General features: G+C 51.9%; 2 protein-coding genes and 1 long non-coding RNA gene across 5 annotated transcripts in view; 1 reads left to right on the top strand and 2 right to left on the bottom strand.

The window, feature by feature from the left end:
* BSN (bassoon presynaptic cytomatrix protein) overlaps positions 1 to 60 on the bottom strand; it is a 95407-nt gene extending 95347 nt beyond the window's left edge. The window contains exon 1 of the mRNA XM_029917873.1: positions 4 to 60. Within this exon, the coding sequence (XP_029773733.1) occupies positions 4 to 60 (57 nt within the window). The remainder of the gene's footprint in view (positions 1 to 3) is intronic.
* Positions 61 to 5618: 5558 nt separating this feature from the next.
* Positions 5619 to 17224, top strand: LOC115274023. Its single transcript, XR_003901049.1, has 3 exons — positions 5619 to 5752; positions 15370 to 15445; positions 16980 to 17224. It is a non-coding gene; the product is annotated as an uncharacterized LOC115274023 (long non-coding RNA).
* The window catches only part of DAG1 (dystroglycan 1), a 61386-nt gene continuing 52301 nt past the window's right edge, over positions 9214 to 18298 (bottom strand). For all 3 annotated transcript variants that reach the window (XM_029917384.1, XM_029917385.1, XM_029917386.1), the window contains exon 3: positions 9214 to 14031. In XM_029917384.1, the coding sequence (XP_029773244.1) occupies positions 11629 to 14031 (2403 nt within the window). In that variant the 3' untranslated portion in view covers positions 9214 to 11628. The remainder of the gene's footprint in view (positions 14032 to 18298) is intronic.

The following is an 18298-nucleotide window of genomic DNA, read 5'->3' as shown; positions in this document are numbered from 1 at the left end:
CGCCGCCGCCGCCATCTCCCAGCTCGGCTCGCGCCGCCGCTTGCCGCTGCGCATGCGCATGCGCGGCCCGCGCGCCCCCTTCCCTGCACACGCCCCCCCTCCTTCCGGAGCGCGCGCGCGCTATCCAGCCCGGCAGCGAGGAAGCGTGTCCACAAGCCAGCGGCGGGGTCGCTGGGAAACAGCCACCGCGCCAGCGCATGCGCCCTCCGCGGCCGACACAGCAAGAATGTGCTGCCTGGAGCCTAGCGGGAGTTGGCGGTAGCGTCCCACACTGAACCCGGATGGAGGGGTACCTGCCACAGGAGCGGCCTTGGGGGCTTCGCGCCTTGTACTGCCCTGGTGCCAGTGGCACTTCCTGTCCCGCAAATTTGGGGAGTAAGGGCTCTCCTTTGGGTAGCCTCGGTTACCAGCCAGCCAGCAGGGTTCATGGAAACAGGCCTCAGAGACAGGGCACCAAGTGTGGCCTCAAAAAATGTTTGGGAGTTAGAAAGACAAGTGAACAAAGATGTTCAGAGGTCACGGAAGGACGGAAACAGACGATGCTCCGCGATGGGGCCGGATTGTGAAGGTCTGGAAGGCCAGCTGGGGAGTGAAGACTTTATCCAGATGGTGATGAGAACCATATGGGATTCAAGCTGAGGGCCTGGTCCCATGGGACAGGAGTCTCAGGAAGTGTCTCTGGGAAAGGTGGAGGGTGTGTCAGGACTGGCCTAAAGCCATATGGAAGGCCTCCTCGGTAGGCCCTGGGACAGTGAGCTGGAGGATTGGAAAGAGGAGTTGATATTTCTCAGAGGCCTTGAGCTGTGGCTCCCAGAGACTGTCTAGATGAGAAGGTGCACGCTCCCTCTGCATTAATCTGATAGCTCACCAAATTACTTTTCAGTGACCTCATTTTTACTGATTTCAATATTTGCAAGCTACTCGGGATGCTCTGCTTCATGGCTTCTTACACAAACCTGTACTTTCTCAAGGATGAATATTTCCTAGAAGATACAGACTATATTCCAGACTATTCTTGGCTCCATAAATCATGGCTGTGTAGAATAACCCATTTAATTCTCCTAATGGTGAGGAATATATCACATGGCATGTCAGCAGTTCTAACCTCACCTGGAATAATCTGAGGATCCCAGTGAACACTGATAGCCAGGCAGATGGACAGACCTTGGTTGGACCCTCCCCATACACTCTTAGTTGCTCTTCCCAGCCCTTAGGACAGAGCTTTCATGAAGCCTGGACGCCCCTATTGCCTGCTGCTGACTGCCTGGAATGATGAGGGCCTCTCTGCCTGTGTTATCATGGCCTTCACTGTGTTCCCTCCTGGTCTGATTCATCTTTATGAGTGTCTGATGACTACATGTGTACATCTAGGCTCCCCAAGAGCCCGCATCTCAGCTCTGTCACCTCCCGGGTGGGACTTAGACAGCTAACTTAGGCTTGCCACACTTCCATTTCCTAGCCTTCAAAGTGATAATAGTAGCCTCTCAAACAGGAATTGTGAGGGTGAAGTGGCTAATGTAGTTAAAACACAGTCAAGTGGCTGGAATACACATAACCAACTTTATTATTAGTTGTCTCGCTGATGGGTGGTCTGGGATTTGGGGGTTTTGTGCCACACCTTTTCTTCTGGGGAAGAACATGAACACAAGCATGATGGGCAGGCGAATGACCTGACCTTGGCTCAACCCAGGCTCTTCTGGCTTCACAGACACTAATCAGTATGGTTTGGGCTACTTGGCTACTTGGAAGTGGGGGAGAGAAGGATGTTTGTTTTCTATTTTTGTAGAAGCCAAAGGAGCTATGGCTTTCCAGATTTAAATCAACATGCCTCTGGTTCCAGTTGGGGTAATTAGCCCTACCCAGCCAGCAGGCCTAGGGAGTTGCCCTCCTCAGAGTGGATTCCTGGCTGTTAGCAGACCTCTAGGGTCCCTGCTGCCTTAGTGACAAAGGACACAGTACAGTGGACCCAGGAGGACCAGGAAGTGTGGGTCAGTGGAGCCCCTACCTTGCATTCCAACTCTCAGTTCCACTTCCTCTGAAAAGCATACCCAGAAACATGCCTGTTTTGTCCACATCCAGCCCTGGCATTCAGCCCAGGGACTCCTGCTGGCTGTGGGATGGTGCTGGCCTCTGGTTGTCTGGATTTCTGATTCAGCCTCCCATTTTTATTTACTGTTCAGGAGTTGTTTTCTTCCCCTTGACCTAGAGCAGGGGTCCTCAACAGCAGGACTTTGTCTGACTTATCCTATCCCCTGTGCTGGGCTTTGGCAGGGCCTCAGGGGCTAATGGTTGGGCCAGGTTCTCCATAGAACTCAGAGCATTTCCCTCACCTGTACTTCCAAGGGGTTCACCAATCACCAGGCTTAAAAGCACCCCAGAAGGATCTTTGGCGGTAGCACTTGCATCACCACATTTAGGTTATTGACTTAATAAATAACGGGGAGGATGCTAAGATTGGGTCCAGACTTTCTCCTGGTGGAGAGATCATAGATGAGCTGGCTACACTCACCTAGGAAAATTCACTAGGCTTAACTTTATGACTAATAAACAAACAAATCTCTTGGTTTGTGCAAACCAGCTGTGTGGTATTTCCGGTACCATTCCTTCCTGGATCCAGTTGCTGCCCAGCCAGGAACAGGATGCACCTAGAGGCCCTGCAGAAATTTCCCAGTCCCCCAAACTTCACTTGCCAAAGATATCTTCTTACCACTTCAGTGTGACATGTGACACATAGCAGTCATTTTGGAGAAAGGCCGGATGGAAAAACAGTCATTTCTCATGCCAAAACAGAACTGATGGATGGATACACGACCATTTTCTTCTTCAGTCTGTGCTCTCAAACATTTATGAAGGACTAGAGGGAAAAGGAATCAGAAGGGGGAAAAAATCCATCCAGGTAGGAAAAGGCCCAGTCAGAGCCAGCTCACTACTGGGATTTGTGGAAATGCTTAGTCATGGGAAGGCAAATCTTGGGAGAATGAAGAAATGCACCTGGATGCCAGCTGGGCCACAGGCAAGGCAACATGCAGATGAGCCCCAGGAAGGTGAAGAGGGGCAGAGTGCAGACTCTGGGGCTTCCCTGCCTCCCTACACCGTCCACTTCACCCCAGGATGTACTTTTAGAGACAGGGAGGCTCAGAATCCGAAGATGAAGATGCTGACGAGGATGAAGAAGAAGGCAAACTTTGCAGGTAAGAAGAGGAGGTAGAGAGTGTGGAGGTGGAAGAGAATGAGGAATGATGACTGGGGACAGTCCCAGATGATGGGATCCCATGGGTTTTGAATTTCAGAGAGGTTGGGAGAGCTGGCTCCTATCTATGGAGCGCCCTGGGCTCTGCACTTTTCTTTTTGTTGTGCTGCTGCTGCTGAGGCCTGTCTCCCCACCCAATGAGAAGCAACTCAGGAACATGTCTCCCTGTCCCCATTTCTCCTCTGGGATGGAGAAACAGCACTGAAGAGGAAGGAAGGAAGCCCAAAGAAACAGAGGGTTTCTCCACTGGCTGAGACTTGTCAGCACTATTCACTACATGAAGAATAAGGCAGCTCCCCAAGCAAGCCTCAGGCTGGTATGAAGCTACAAACAAGAGGCCTGCTCTTCGTCCTGCTCAGCAATCCACCTAGGCTGGCCTGGACTACCTTGTTTGTGTGCTAAGGTTTCAAGCTGGCCCATGGTCCTGGTAGAGTAGGAAAAGGGAACAAAGCTGGAAGGTTTAGAATATGCTTGGTGAACTGTCTGCATAGTTCCTTTCCTGTTGTAATGTGCAAATCTTTATTTGCATTATGTGAAAAAAGCCAGTAAAAAATCATCAGAAATGTTTATCACCAGTCTAACCCCACCGCCCATGCATTGCTCCCAAAAAAGCTAATTAAGCCCTACTGCTATTAGAGTTATGTGCTATCAAAGGCTTGTTATGACAAGAAAAAATAACAAAGACATGGTTTCTCCAAGTTGTAAGCGTCCAAGTCAAAACATGCTGCTTTTCTTGCCCCTTGGCACTCCCCCAGACAGGCCTCCAGGCTGGCTTTGCCTATCTCATTAACGCATGCATGCACTCATCCCTCAGCCAGTGCACAAACAACTCCTTGGTGCCGGGTCCAGAGAAGACTGTGAGACTGGCCTCGAGGAACTCGGTTGGTAGGAGAGAGACACACACACAAATAAATTCCCATAAATGATACAAAACGCTGCCTTGATCCCTATTGCCATCCTTCCCACCAGGATCCCAGTTTCCGTGTAGTTCCTTCACCTACCTCTGTTCCATGGATAGGAAGGTGGGTGCAGGGGTGGGGAACAGGCCTGCTTATATGTCCTCTCCTAACCAGTCTACATGTCCTCCCACAGGCAACAGAGGTTCAGACATGACTCAGACAGTGCAGGGGAATGGGCAGCTTGCTCAGCCCCTCCATTAGACTCAGTTCCACATGCCTAGAGGAAGTCTCTCAGACAGTACCCTACCTCCTGACCCCTGTGTGGCTCTACTATGGCAAACCCAAGCACATTACTGAAAATCACTGTTTACCACCAGGGACTTCAGCATTCAGGACACAGCCACTTTCCCCAATGAGCTTCATCTTTGTCCTGATCGGAGTGGATTGTGATAGAGCTTTTCTGCCCTGTCATCTTTACGGTGTACCCAGGAAGCCTCCAGGAACCACCAAAAGAGTTCCTGCCTTCCAGGAAAGATGGACAGAATGGGGTGGGGTCTCTGATGGTAAAGCAAAAGCTTTGTGGCAAGTTAAAAGGTCCATAGTCTCTTAGGCCTCTGCTAGGATAGATGATTTTGATTCCGTTACATTTAAATTTCAGTTAAATTTGGTGCTTTTGAGCCCTAGGACAAGGATAGCACCATTCTAGGCTCCAAGGATACAGCAGAAACCAATGTTGAGCCTCCTCTACCCTCACTGAGCTTGTGGTCTCCAAATCTGATCTTTGCGACTCAAATCAGGCCCTGAAACTGGAGGGCATTACTGCTGGCCTTCAGTGCAGGACCACTGTCCATCCCTTTAGCAGTGGGTGTGGCCAAAGAACTGTGAGGACTGAAGTCACACTCAGGCATCAGGGTTGCCTGAGGGGAGTGCTCCCTGACTCCCCCAGTTTTGGGAAGCAGTAGGTATCAGTTGGGCAAAACCATCTGGGATACCTCTGCTAGTTATGTAGTAATAACTCCTCTAGCTGGGAGGCCTGGCATGGGCATTGCTTTCTGTGAAGGTGGTCTTTCTGACAGCTGACAATGTAGACTGAGGAACTCCTAGTAAGCCTAGACAGAAGACACTGACCATTTGCCACCAAAAAAATCAGAAAAGACATGTGTTCGGCTGAGTTTCCCCCATCCTCCATCTTTGCTTACTCCAACCAAGGACACCTCCATGCCCTGATCTGCTGCCAGGGATCTTGGGACTCACAGGCTGGCTATGTCCCTCTCCTAGGCCTGCCTGGACTAAGGCTTCACTGAGAAGGATGGATGTTCAGGGGTAAGCTGATCTGATAGGCTGCCTGGAGCCAGGGCAGGGAGGGCTTAAGGGACACATGGTTGTTGAGTCAGAGCCACTGGGGTCACAATGGATGCCTCCTCAGCCTCTCATTTGCACGCTTAATCACTATATGGGATAGGAGAAGGCAGAGCTGCCCAAGTCCTACCCCACAAACACTTATACACCATGTGCTCCTCCAACAAGAGGAGGACTCCATCCCCCTCAGCATCCTCCAAGCCCAGCTCCTTGGCCAACCCAACCAGGCCTGTGTTCCCTGAGGGTGAGTTCATCTTGGACAAAGCTGGTCTTCCCCAAGGCACACTCAGAAGTAGGCCGTCGCCACCTCCCAACAGGACCTCCCCACCCCTGCCTCACTAGCCAGTGCCTTTCTTCACCTTTCTCCCTTAAGGCCTTTTGCAACAGAAGTGCTGAGGGAAATAGGCAGTGAAGTGAGAAGTGATCCCCAGAGAAGGTGGTGGCCTGACCTAGCTCCCAGCCATTTCCACAAGTCCCAAACTTGGGCTCCACGCTCTACAGACTGAGGCTGTGACACCACGAGGAAAGAAGACTCCAACCCTAGGAGCCTTGGCCAGCTGCCAATTGGCTGTTCCCAGTGGTCCTAGTGTGTGCCCAGGGCTGTGGAGGCACTTTGCCTAAGGGGCTTCAAGGTGTTCCTACTCCAGGGTCAACCCAGAGAAAGTCAATCATCTCCTGCTCCATCTCTGTCTGCTTCTAATGTCAAGTGACAGGTGGGGGACCCCCAACCACACAACTGAAAATGCCCTACCTGAGAAGTCAGGACCTTCTCAGACCCCATTGTACTTTAGGTATGCGCTTAGGAGCTCTGAGGCTGGAGGAAGGAGTGACTTGGGAAGTATCCATTGAGCTAAGCCCTAGTGTGCAGGCTCCTCACACAAAAGCTAGGGCAAGGGAGTGTGCAAAGCGTACTTTTTGGTTCCTGCCTATGTACATCTGAATGAATTCAAGATTTGCCGGCGGGGCCCCAAGAAACCATCCAGTAGCCTGGACCCCAGATTCGCCCCTCCTATTCCCTGCCAGATTCCCTTTCTGAAGGAGAGCAGCACGGGCGAAAGACCGGTTCTGGACCCGGGCTACACTCGTCCCAGTGCCTTCAGGGCCTGTGCAGAGGTGGCTGAGCGAAAAAAGACGGGCTGGTTGTACCCCCAGTCCGGCGCTTCCCTTCTGGCCTGGGCCCTGTCCACAACCCGGCTCAGCCTTGCTCTCCAGTAGTCCTTAGCCCACTGTAGGACCGCCTCAGCTCCGGAGTTCCGGAGTTCCGCCGGGTGCCCCTCGGGAGTCCCTCCCACCGTTGCCGGGCTTACCCCGGCCTCTGGCGCCACCTGGTGGGAGCCCTCGGGCACTGTCCCCCTCTTGGGCCCTGAGCAGCTGGCAAATCAACTCCGCCGGCCTCACATGAGGAAGGGGGGTGGAGGTGGGGGCCTGGAAGCCACTACAAAGGTTGAAGGCTGCCCTCATCACGGCCCCGAACCCACCTAAGGGCACCGTCCTGGCCACATGCACAGAATCTTCCAAACGGACCATCTATGCTCCACCCCAGCTGAGACTTCAGAGTCGTCTTCACCAAAGCTGGAGGCAATAGAGCTAGTGAAAGCCCCAGTGGCCCAGTCTCATGCTGCCCCCACCCCAGGCTGCTCATAGGGGACTCACTGCATCCCCAGCAGATGGGAACCTTCACTTTAAATGTCTTGCTCTATCATCCCTGGGTCTTCTATAGGGTCCCCATAAAGGAAATGGTACCCAGCACCTCCAGTGGGGTGGGAGGGGACTTCAAATAATTATTTACTGCTCTACAATATGAACAAAATTTTACAATCAGAAAAAACTTTAAGTGTTTGAATCAGTGTTGAACCTGCCTCGCAGTAGCCACAGGACCTGGATGCTTGTCCTCTCTTGGCCTCAATCACCTTGCCTCATGATGATGATCAAGAAGGGAAGCAAAGCAGGGAGAGTTAGTCATCAGTCCACTGGTATTAAGATACAGTAATCTACGGAAGGGAGTGAACCTTACCCTCAAAAGACTAACGCAAGAGGGGCCTTTCATGCTTTGGAGGAGCTAGAGAAGGGCCTCTCCCAGGAGCCTGTTTAGCCTGGGAACAAGTTGAGGCCAGGCTGGGGTCTGCAATAAGATGAGTCATGTGGAGTCTTCCCACCAACGGGTATTCTAGACGGCCGGGCTACCTAAGAACTCCTAGACATCCCAGTATTTCCCAGCCAACAGCCAGGCCTTTACATCAGGAAGAGAATGCTGATTTTTCTAGCCTTAGATTCTATCCCTTCTATAGGCAGACCTGTTTGGAGTGGCTCTTTATCCTAATTCCCCGGTGTCTCAGAACCCTTTGGAGATCCATGTTGTCCCCCACCTTACAGATAAGGAAACCAGGCCAGAGGGATCCCAGGAACTAGCCCTGGGTCAGAGGCAGATGGGAAGGTAGATTCCCGTGGGTCTGTCCCCACAACTGCATCCATTCCTTCCTACCCCTTTCCTCCACCACCCTCTCTCCAGTTCAGAAGACCTGAGTACAGTCCCACTCCTACCAAGAAGTTAGGGACTTTGCAGGAGTGCTGGGGAGAAGGGGTCTTCCAGTCCAAAGATCAGATATTCCCAAAGAAGAGTTAGGCAACAAGAGGCCAGAGGCCCTTGTGGCTTCTCTTCCTGACCCTGCTGACCTTACCATTCTCTGCTGAAACCAGGGATCCCTTTGCTTGAGTTCAAAGCAGTAAGTCTACTCAAAACCCAGTGGCTTGGGTTAAAAATTAAACAGAACTTCCTGAGGCCAAGAGAGCAAGGGCAGGGTTATTTCCTGGGCCCCTGCTGGTAGGACTAGGGGGTGAAGCATGTGTCCCTGAACTGGGGAAAGCTTTTTCTGGCATTTATCAGTATTCCACAAGTAGTTCTTGGAACTCAGCTCCATCCACAGTGAAACTAGTTTCAGCTCCAAGTCTTTAAGATTATGAGCAGAGAAGCAGCCTGGGGGCTATAGGCAGAAATGGTGAGGAACCTGTTGTGGGGGAGGGGAAGCAAGCCCAGAAGAGGTATCAGCTGCTCTGTGACCAATGGCCCATGATCCTGCCACTGGACACAGCTGCTATGTCCCCTGCCTCCCACACCCTGGGCAGTGTCCCAGGACAACTTATCCTGGGCACTGAGTCAGGCTAAGCCTACCCAGCTGGTCTGTCTATCCCAGGTAGGGCACATAGGGGCAGGCTCCCAGAATCTGTGGGCCCCACCAGAGCATTAACAGTCTGACCAGAAACCATTCTCCCCTTCTCCCCACTAAAAATCCAAGGCCATACCTTCCTTGAGACTACCTGGGAGACTACCAGCCCTAAGCCCACAAGACAGTTGGGGCAGGAGCTGGGGTGGCACTGCAGGGGGCTTACCCACTCAGGGGCAGACAGCCTATGACCGGCAGGACCTTTCCCGCCATCCTGCCAGATGAGGAAACGGAAGCTCTGCTGGCTCAGGCATTAGAGGGGCTAAGGAGGGCTCGTGTGTTAGCAGAGCTCACCCCTCCCAGGGGCACAAAAATGGTAAGGCTACGGAGGGTGTCAGGTCAGTGCTCGAAGACCATCTCCAAGTCCTCTGAGTGGGCCTGGCTGGGTCCCCTCTTCCCTCTGTCACATGGACATCAGTCTCACACTCCATTCATATCCTATAACATTGTAGAGGCCAGGGAAATAGATGCTTGGAGGCAATGGCACTGTAATAAAGACACTGCTTTTATTTAGTTTGATATGTTTCTATACAGAATGCAGAAAACACATCTTAAAATCATATAGAAGAAAATAAAAACATGTCAGTGGTTGGTGAACACTTGAATGCGAGATTGGCTCTCTGTCTCACGGAGTCCAACGGCCATAGCCAGCCCGGCGCTCAGGGGAGGAGGCTGCCTGCAAGGGCATTGTTGCTGCTGTTATTCTGTTCACTGCCCCATGGCCTCCAGTTGCTATGGCAACAGGCCATTCTGGGCCAGCCACGTCTCTGCGTGGCAGTGCCCGATGGTGGGGTTGCTAGGGACAACAGAGCTGTTTGGAAGGCCTTTCAAAGCCCTCACCTGGAACACTGGGAATTGTTTATTTTTTGACAAGGTCATCAAAAATAATCTCATCAGGTCAGACCCCGCTTGTGCTCCTGACTCTGGGCAGGGGGGAAACTCCGGCTTGGATCAGGGCTCGGAGGCAAGAGACCCAATCACCAGAGGTCCACTGAGCCCTCATCCACAGGCTCCCCCTAGGGGGGCACTGCTCATTTGAGTACGCCACTAGGGGCTAGGCAGGGGAGAGAGGGTGGGCCCTGTAGGAAAAGGTGCAAAGAGAATGCCCTCTTGAGAAGGGCAGGCTAGAGACCCCTCCTCTCTGACCAGCCCTCCCCTCCTGAGGCAGCACACACAAATCCTCTGCAAAACTGTCAATATGGCTTAGAAGTGGCTGCCCGGTTTGCAAAGGGAGCCTGGGTCCACCCACCAGCCTTCGATCACGGAAGGGATACATTATTGCAAAAGGCATTCCTCCCTAAAAGGTACCCAAAAATAACTCTTAGACATCAAGAAAAGTCATGCTCAAAATGGTTACTTCCAAAGGAGGAGAATCAAAGCAGAGTGGGTACCCCTGAGTCATGGGACAGAGATGCAGATGGACGGATGGACATTCTGCTAAAAAAGGCAAAAGAAGCCCAGTGTAATTCCAGAATTTAAACTGTTATGAAAAGGGGAAAAAAGAAAATCAAAATGAGCAAAGCCGTCAGTTCCATGGAATCAACACTAAGAGCTTGTACAAACTGCTGTAAGCATCACCATTTTTAATCTTTTTTTAATAAAACAATTTGAGGCTGTATAAAAACTTTAGTAAAAAATTAGCTTTGAGAGCCCACAGATTTTTACTATGAACTATTGCTGGCACTCCTCCCCAGCCACCAGACCTTTCCCAGCCCAAGGCCCGGGACTGGAGTGCCAGAGAAGAGGGGGGGGGGGGGTCAGGGTGGGGCTGTGGACTGTTGGGACAAAGCGGCCAAGGTCAAGTGAGGAAAGAGCATCACATGACATAAAAATATTGCATCTTCACCAAAATGTCCCCCACTGAGTGTTTCAAAAACCATGATATTCCTTTTAGGAGGGGAAAAAACACACAGAAGAAGGGTAAAAGAAAATAGGTTGATGTGGTCGAGTCCCTCGACCTCCCCAGCCACCCCCCCACGAGCAGCTGGCCCACCCTGGAGCACCTAGGTTGGGGGCCACGGCCACCACTGCCTCTTAGGAGTCCCCTTTCCATGGAAATGAGGACCCCTTGGTGGGGGGCCACCAGCGTGCATGGGGTGGGGGTGTGGACATCCACGGCCAGGAGGCCCCTCCGGCTTCCAGCCCCTGGCAACAGCGGGAGAGCAAGCCCAGCACCAGGACCCTGGCCCCAGAGCCAGGGCCGGGAGGCCCCCAGTCAGGCTCTGGGGTTATCAGAGCAACCGAGTTTACATAGTGTGAAAAAATAGGATTCCTTTGATAAAAAATACTGTCCCTTGGTCTTCTCTAAGTTTGAAACACCCTGGGAGCTTATTTTTAGCAAAGCAATTTCCCATACCCACCCCAAAATTATACATACAAGTTTAGGTAAACAGCAGATTAAATGTAAAAACTTAACCTTAACTTCTGAAAGTCCTTTGAATTTAATCTTTAGCTACTGTTTTCCATGTTACATCCTGCAGCTAGACACACGTGAATAGAAAAAACAGTACAGTTAGTGTTAAAGGCAAAACGCAGAGAGCCGGGAAGCCACCCGGCACTGCCTGCGAGTTCATTCACGGCTCTGCTCCATCTACCTCTACCCCAAACAGTGCTTTCAGAGCCAGCCATCAAAACCGCAGCGAAGAATTTTCTATGAACAAACAAAAAGCTGTTAGGCAAAAAATAAAAGTAAAAATGTCCCCAAAGTCTCTCCAGTTGCTTTGGGGTTTAGGAGGACCAGAGAGGGCGGGCTTGTCCAGGCCTCGCGTGTGTCAGTGTGTGCTAGGTCAGGTGTCGGCTCCCAGTGGGCGATGGTCTGCAGGCCACCGGTCTCCACAGACAACACTGTGTTGTCTCCAGGGCCCTGCCCTACCCCTGCCTCCACCCAGGCGCTTGTGGGTTAAGGGGGAACGTAGGGAGGGGGCGACCGGTATGGGGTCATGTTCTTGGGACGAGAGCCCTTGCCCTCCATGGGGGCTGTGAAGGGTGGGGGGGGCTGGTAAGGAGGCGCGTTGGGATCCTCATCCCGCAGGGGCGTGTACTCTCCCACGGTGTCCTGGTTCAGAGGAGTGGTCTCGGGCACGCTCTGGTTGGGGTACTCAGGAGGGGGGAGAGGGGCTTTCTCCTCCTGCAGGATAAGTGGCATGCTAGAGGAGGGTGGGGGTTTGGAGTCGTCCAGCTCATCTGCAAAGATGATAGGTACCCCTTTCTTAATGAAGGTGGCCTGGTCCTCGAGGGTGAGCTTGCCCTTCCGCTTCTTGCGATAGCAGATCATGGCAATGATGCCAGCGATGAGCAGGATGGCTGCAACCACCACGGCTGGAATGACCGTGTGCAGGTAAACGTCATCCTCACTGCTCTTCTCGGGGTCCCTATCCGGCACCTCTGTGGGCGGTGCCTCTGAGGGCACCCTCTTAGGTGGTGCCAGAGGGATAAACTGTAGATGCCGGCAGCTGCCCGAGCCTGTCACAGCAATGCTCGTGGCCTTGAAGTCAGGCTCCAAGGCATTGGAGAAGGCAGCCCGAGGTTTGCCATCATCTTCAGCAATCCTCCGGCTCAGCCCCATGATCCGCTCCTTGGGACAGGGCTCCAGGGGCAGTGTGTTGTTGGTCCACTCCACCACGATGGAGCCCCGGGTGATATTCTGCAGAGTGATGGTGCTGCAGTTGCGGTCCCCAAAGGCAAAGGCCAGCTTCTTCACCAGGGCGATCTTCTTGTGGATGTCATTCACCACTGGTGCTGGGTCGCCCACGAACTTGGCCTTGAACCGCGCAGGAGCCCTGTCCCCTTGCGGGCGCTTGTGCACATGAATCTCAAAAGCATCCACAGCTGATAGGCCCCCTTTATCTGTGGCGTGCATAAAGTACTCGTGCTTGCCCACATGGCTGCTGTCAGGCAGGCCATACATGAGTTGGCTGTTGCTGTTGAACTGCACCCAAGACTTCTCACCTACCAGCTGCTGCTCCCGAAGCTTCAGAGTCAGCTTCAGCTTATCAGTGGTGGTGTCCTCATAGTCATAGAAAGTGTCTGATGGGATCTTCACCTCAAAGTAGGTGCCGACCCAGGCATCCACCCTGTCAATATGGTTCTTGAGTTCTGGCCGCTGGTTGGGTTCTGCTCCGCGGGGAACCCCACTTGTGGTGGTGCGGATACGAGTAGGTGGGGAGGCAGTTTCCAATCTGGTTATGGGAGCTTTGGTGGTGACCCGTGGCACCGGGCGGGGTGTCCGTGGCTTTTTGGTAGGCCTTCGAGTTGTGGTGGTTGAGGAGTCAGTAGAAGGCGTGGCTGGTTTTGGTGTGGATATTCGTGGCTTCTTGGTGGTAGTCGTGGGAGGGGTGGCGACTGCCGTGGGCTCCACATAGCCAGGAATGGTCATCGTTGGGCGGATCTGGCCAGGAATTGTAGTGCCAGCTTCTGACACCCGAGTGGGCTGGATAGGGCCTAGGGTCGGGGTCTGAATAATGGCACCTCGAGTCCGAATGGTGACTGTTGGCTTCCCAGGAACAGGATCTCTGACTGGAGGAGCCATGGTCTCTGTTGGAGGAGCAATGGCTGGAGATGTGGGGGTAGGCACAATCCTGGATGGTGGCTCCTGGATGGCCGTGGTTGGAGGCCCAATGGCAGTGACAGGTGTGGGTGTGGCATGGATCTGCCTCCGGATACGCTTAGGAAGAGGGGGCTTCTTGTTGGCTATATGCCAACCCACCACAGGGTAGCCAAGCTGGGCAGACATAGCGCCCTCTCTGGCAGGGGCCTCCACACCACGAATATCAGGCACATTGTTCTGGTTCAGGGAGCAGCCCAACTTCCAAGAGAGCAGGGCCCCATTCTCTACCACCTTTTTCGCATTTCCTGGGCCAGCCATGAAGGCTGACATATCAAATAGTCTATTATTCACCACTGGTACCAACTTCATGTTGTGAATTTCCACTTCTGAAAAGCTCCGCATCCTGTGCAGAAGGTCAATCCTTTGCTTTGGGGTCATCTTGGTGAGGTCAGCATCCAGAATGACCGTCAGAACAGTCACAGGCTCATCGGCAGCACAGGCAGAGGACACCACCTCGGCAGGGTCTGGTGATGCCGCCCGCACAGACTGTGGCTCGCTGTGGTCTTCAGGGTAGACCTCGATAGAGAATACACTGGAGGTCTGGGGAACATAGCTCCCATTTGCCCCCAGCCGTGCAGTGCTCACTGAAATATAATGCACGCCCTTATCGGTGTCAAGAGGGAGGCCCTCCAAGGTGTGGCTCTGCGGGTCCCAGTGCAGCCAGGATGGCAAGGCCTCCTTCCCTGCTGTTGACACCTAAAAGAGACACCAGCATGAGTTAAGTGGTACTGTCAGTGAATAACCCACAATGATTACAACAGTTCATCACTGGCTCAGCCTGAATTGTGTGACAGGCTTAAGGCAGAATGGAGAATTTCTGCTGGGGGGGACCAACTCCTCTCCTGGAGCTCTCATTCACCTGTCACAAAAGACTGGGCCTGCCAGTCAGGCTAGCTTGGAATGCAATTGATTTGCCCAAGGCCATACTGTGGGGAGACAGCAGTGATGGCACTCAAACTCACGTCTCATTCCCGAGAGCACATGCCATGGAGCTCAAGAACATGGCGGATTTTTACAACAGTGATATGCCCTGCTACCTGCTCTCCCGTGTGGCCTGCAGAATCCGGGGCGAGTTTCGGAGCCCTCAGCAGTCCTTTCCAGCCTCATCTCAGCCTTCTCCCTGCCCTCTGCAGACACCACAATTCTGCTCAGATCAGGGCAGAAATGCATGTGGGCCTGGATGCAAGAGACAACTCAGTGTCCCCAGATACCTCACTTTACAACTACATCAGTGGGATGGGTTTTCAAGTACAGTGGGACACATTTGGATAGCAAATACAGTTAGCTATATCTAACATCGTTTTTTTTTTTTTTTTAAGTAGGCTTCATGCCCAGCAGAGAGCACAACAAAGGGCCCAAACTCGTGATTCTGAGACCAAGAGCTGGACGTTTAACTGACTGAACCCCTGTATATACGGTCTTAATTAACCCTTCTTTCCAAAACTCAAGAAAAATTGCAACACCCAGGGCCAGGTACTGGAAAACAATTATTCTAGAAGAGTGTTTATCAAAGATTCCAAGGACCTCTGGTCGCTCTAAGGGAGAGTTCTATAATCAACTTAAGTTTGGGAAATCTACAGAACACGCATCTGCCCTTGGAGAGCCCAGGCACAGAGGCAGGCCTGAGGAGCTCACCCCTTTATTCCACCCAACAGCACGTCCCAGGTGCTCCTATTTTAGAGAAGTCCTTTTCTAAAGGAGCATGAGTGGTAATAATCCAGGTACACAAAGGAATGCTGCCAGAGAAATCTCTACCGTCAGCTGACAAAGGGAAACAACACTTGCCTCTTGCCCAGGCCCTACCCACAATTACTCTCACCTTTGGGAAACACCTATTCCTGCCCCCAGTGCCAGAGGGTGGCACCTGTTCTCTGGTCTAACAAAAGGCACTCTCAGCTCCACTATCCTACCCCACTGAGCTCAGAAACAACACTGGCCAACAGATAGAATGTCATACTGTCAGCCTTGGCACCAGGAATTGTCCTTCATGGCCACTGTCAGCAAAGGGATAATAAAATGCTTCTCTTCCCACAGCTTCGGAAGGCCAGAGTCATGCCTATGGGCTTCCCAGGGGCTCTGGTTCCTCAGGCTTCCTCCTGCCAAGAGCCAGGTACCTGACTGGGAGGGAAACTCAGAGCTCATACCTGATCTTTCCAGCCAGGACCCAGTGTCCAGGCAGTGTGTCATTCCACCAATCGAATCAGTGACCAGATACTTATCTCCCTATAAACAGATTTCCTACTTCCAGTAAAAACCCATTAGAAGACATCAGACATTATTAGAAGTTACTATTATTGGAGTTGTCCTTTACCGACTGCTCTCTGAGCCACTGAGATTACTGAGGGTCTATGAACAGATTTTTTTTTTAACATTGAAAAAAATTTTTTAATATTTATTCATTTTTGAGAGAGAAAGATAGAGTGCAAGTGGGGGAGGGGCAGAGAGTGAGCAGGACACAGACTCCAACGCAGGCTCCAGGCTCTGAGCTGTCAGCACAGAGCCCGATGCAGGGTTTAAACCCACAAACCGTGAGAACCTGAGCCAAAGTTGGACGCTTAACAGACTGAGCCACCCAGGCGCCCCTGTGAACAGCATTTCTTTTGTGACACATCAACTCAAGGGTGCACCACCATCTAATTAATTCACCACTAAGAACCCCTCTTCCTGTCGTTCACCATCCACTATAAACACAGTGGTAAAATATCTGAAATGGTAAAGTATCTGTAAATATGGGTATCTTGAAACCCATGAAAAATGCTAAATATATTTTTCCTTTAAAACCTTTTTTAGCTACAAAAATAATACTTATTTCAAATGTTTTGCTTAAAAGCCTATGCCTCACATTTTTTCAATTCAGTTATATTAAATATGAAAACTGTCACATCCACATATAAACATACAAAGCAAAGGCTAAATGCTCTCATTTTGCAAAAAACAGGAAGCAAAGCTTTAAGGTTTAAATAGAGGCGTCAGGGAACCATGAGATGTTTTTCAAAGGTGGAGTAGGATTTGTGGCCCTGCGAAGGAGACAGTACATGAGCCGGGGTATAGCCCAGTTTCCAGCCACCCCAGCAGGTTTCCTAACCCCACTCCATCCCAATGGCTACCAATGGGATGAGAGCACACCTAGCAGAGGAGGGCCTAGAACAGAGCTCAAGGTGAAGTCATCCAAGGAGAAGCCACCTGTAGAGAAGACCATACAGAGCCACGAGAGACCAGGATGGGCTCTGGAAGTGGGTGCCAACTGGCTGGCCAGGCCCATGGACATTCCTAAATAGCAGGCATCTCTGCCAGTGCCCAGCCCTGTGTGTTCCATCAGCACAGGTGAGTACATAGCCCCAGTGCTTTTCCAAGTTTCTCACTAGCTACACAAGGGCACTTTGTAACAGAGAAAACAGAAAAGGGCCCCTGCCTCCTCAAGCTTCCCAACCTGGCTCAACTCCTATTCTGCTGACCCCAAAAGCTGTAACTCTGCTGCCAGACATTTCCTAAGGAATAAACCCCACGCCACTGTTCAGCCAAGGTTCCCACACAGTCACCCTTGGAAGACATATACTTATTTAAACTATGCCAAGTAGCATTATTACATGTTAATAACATATAAACAGCCTCTCTAATCTACATTCCCGTCTTCCTTTCTGCAGATTCCGGCTCCTCAGGATCCTGGCACCCTAGCCATGCCCCAACCACAGGACAGGTGTCTGACCTGGATCTACAGCCCCAAAGCAGGCAGTCCCCAGGGTCTTGGGTACTCCTCAGACAAGAAGGAAAGGTACCAACCTGAACAGTCTAAAATCCATGCATCTCTGAGCATCCTGGTACTGGGACTGTCAGGCCCAGGCAGTCCTTTGAGTGCCAGTGATTCGCTTTAATAAAGGGCCACATGAACCAAAACAAATCTGAACTCCACCAGGAACCTAGCTAAGTCACAGGCAAGCTGGCACATTTGTATTTTCAAAGCTATTTCGAGAAGGCCCCTGAACTGGAGTCTGAACATGCCTCAAGGGCTGCCAGTGTCCACAGTCCCTGAAGGATTCCACTAACTGCCCCCCACTCCTGAGGGCACTCAGTTAAGGGAATGCTCTGGAATGCAGCACCTGCTCTACCCTGACAAAGTAGAAGCCTCTCAGCCCATGGGAACTCCACACATCCTTCCAACCTTTCAAAACTTCCAGACTCTAGAACACTTTTTCTCTCAAGGTCTAAGGGCGAAACAGGTTATGAAAGTTCCTTCTGAGAAACGCTGCCCCTATGAAAAGCCAGGACTCTTCCTTATAACAAGAGATGACCTGACAAGGAAGTCCCATCTCCAGGAGTCCTTGGCTGAACTTCAGCTCCAGGCAGGCTGAGGCTTGACCCCACCTCAGCCTCAGTTTTCTCATCTGTAAAAAGAGGGAAATGATGCCATCCCTGTACAATCACAAGACCAGACACACAGTGTTTGCTCCGTGGATGCTGGTTCCCTGCACACTCCTGGGCTGAGAGAGGACCCAGTATGCACAGTGAGGCAGCTGCACGACAGGTCCAGGGTCCACTCTCAGTCTTCCTTCTGGCCTTGGACACAGCACACACTGTGGCCTTTTCTCCTGTTCATCCCCCAAAGAAGAAGCTCAGAGCATCAAAGGGAAGTGGGGAGGCCACGGGATGGGGAAGCCAAGATCCTATAAGGGAACAAGGCCCAAGGACCCTCAGGGAAGTCGGGTGGAGACCTTGCTGCAGGGACAACTCAAAGACCAGCATTCACCAATTAAGTCTCAAATAGGTGGGGCGCCTGGGTGGCTCAGTCGGTTAAGCCTCCGGCTTCAGCTCAGGTCAGATCTCACGTTCGTGGGTTCGAGCCCCGCGTCAGGCTCTGTGCTGACAGCCAGCTCAGAGCCTGGAGCCTGCTTCAGATTCTGTGTCTCCTTCTCTCTCTGCCCCTCCCTCTCTCATGCTCTGTCTCTCTCTGTATCAAAAATAAATA

The sequence above is a fragment of the Suricata suricatta genome, chromosome 12 (assembly GCF_006229205.1).
Source record: "Suricata suricatta isolate VVHF042 chromosome 12, meerkat_22Aug2017_6uvM2_HiC, whole genome shotgun sequence".
In the NCBI taxonomy this organism is placed as follows: Eukaryota; Metazoa; Chordata; class Mammalia; order Carnivora; family Herpestidae; genus Suricata; species Suricata suricatta.
This window is presented reverse-complemented; position numbering and strand designations above follow the sequence as displayed.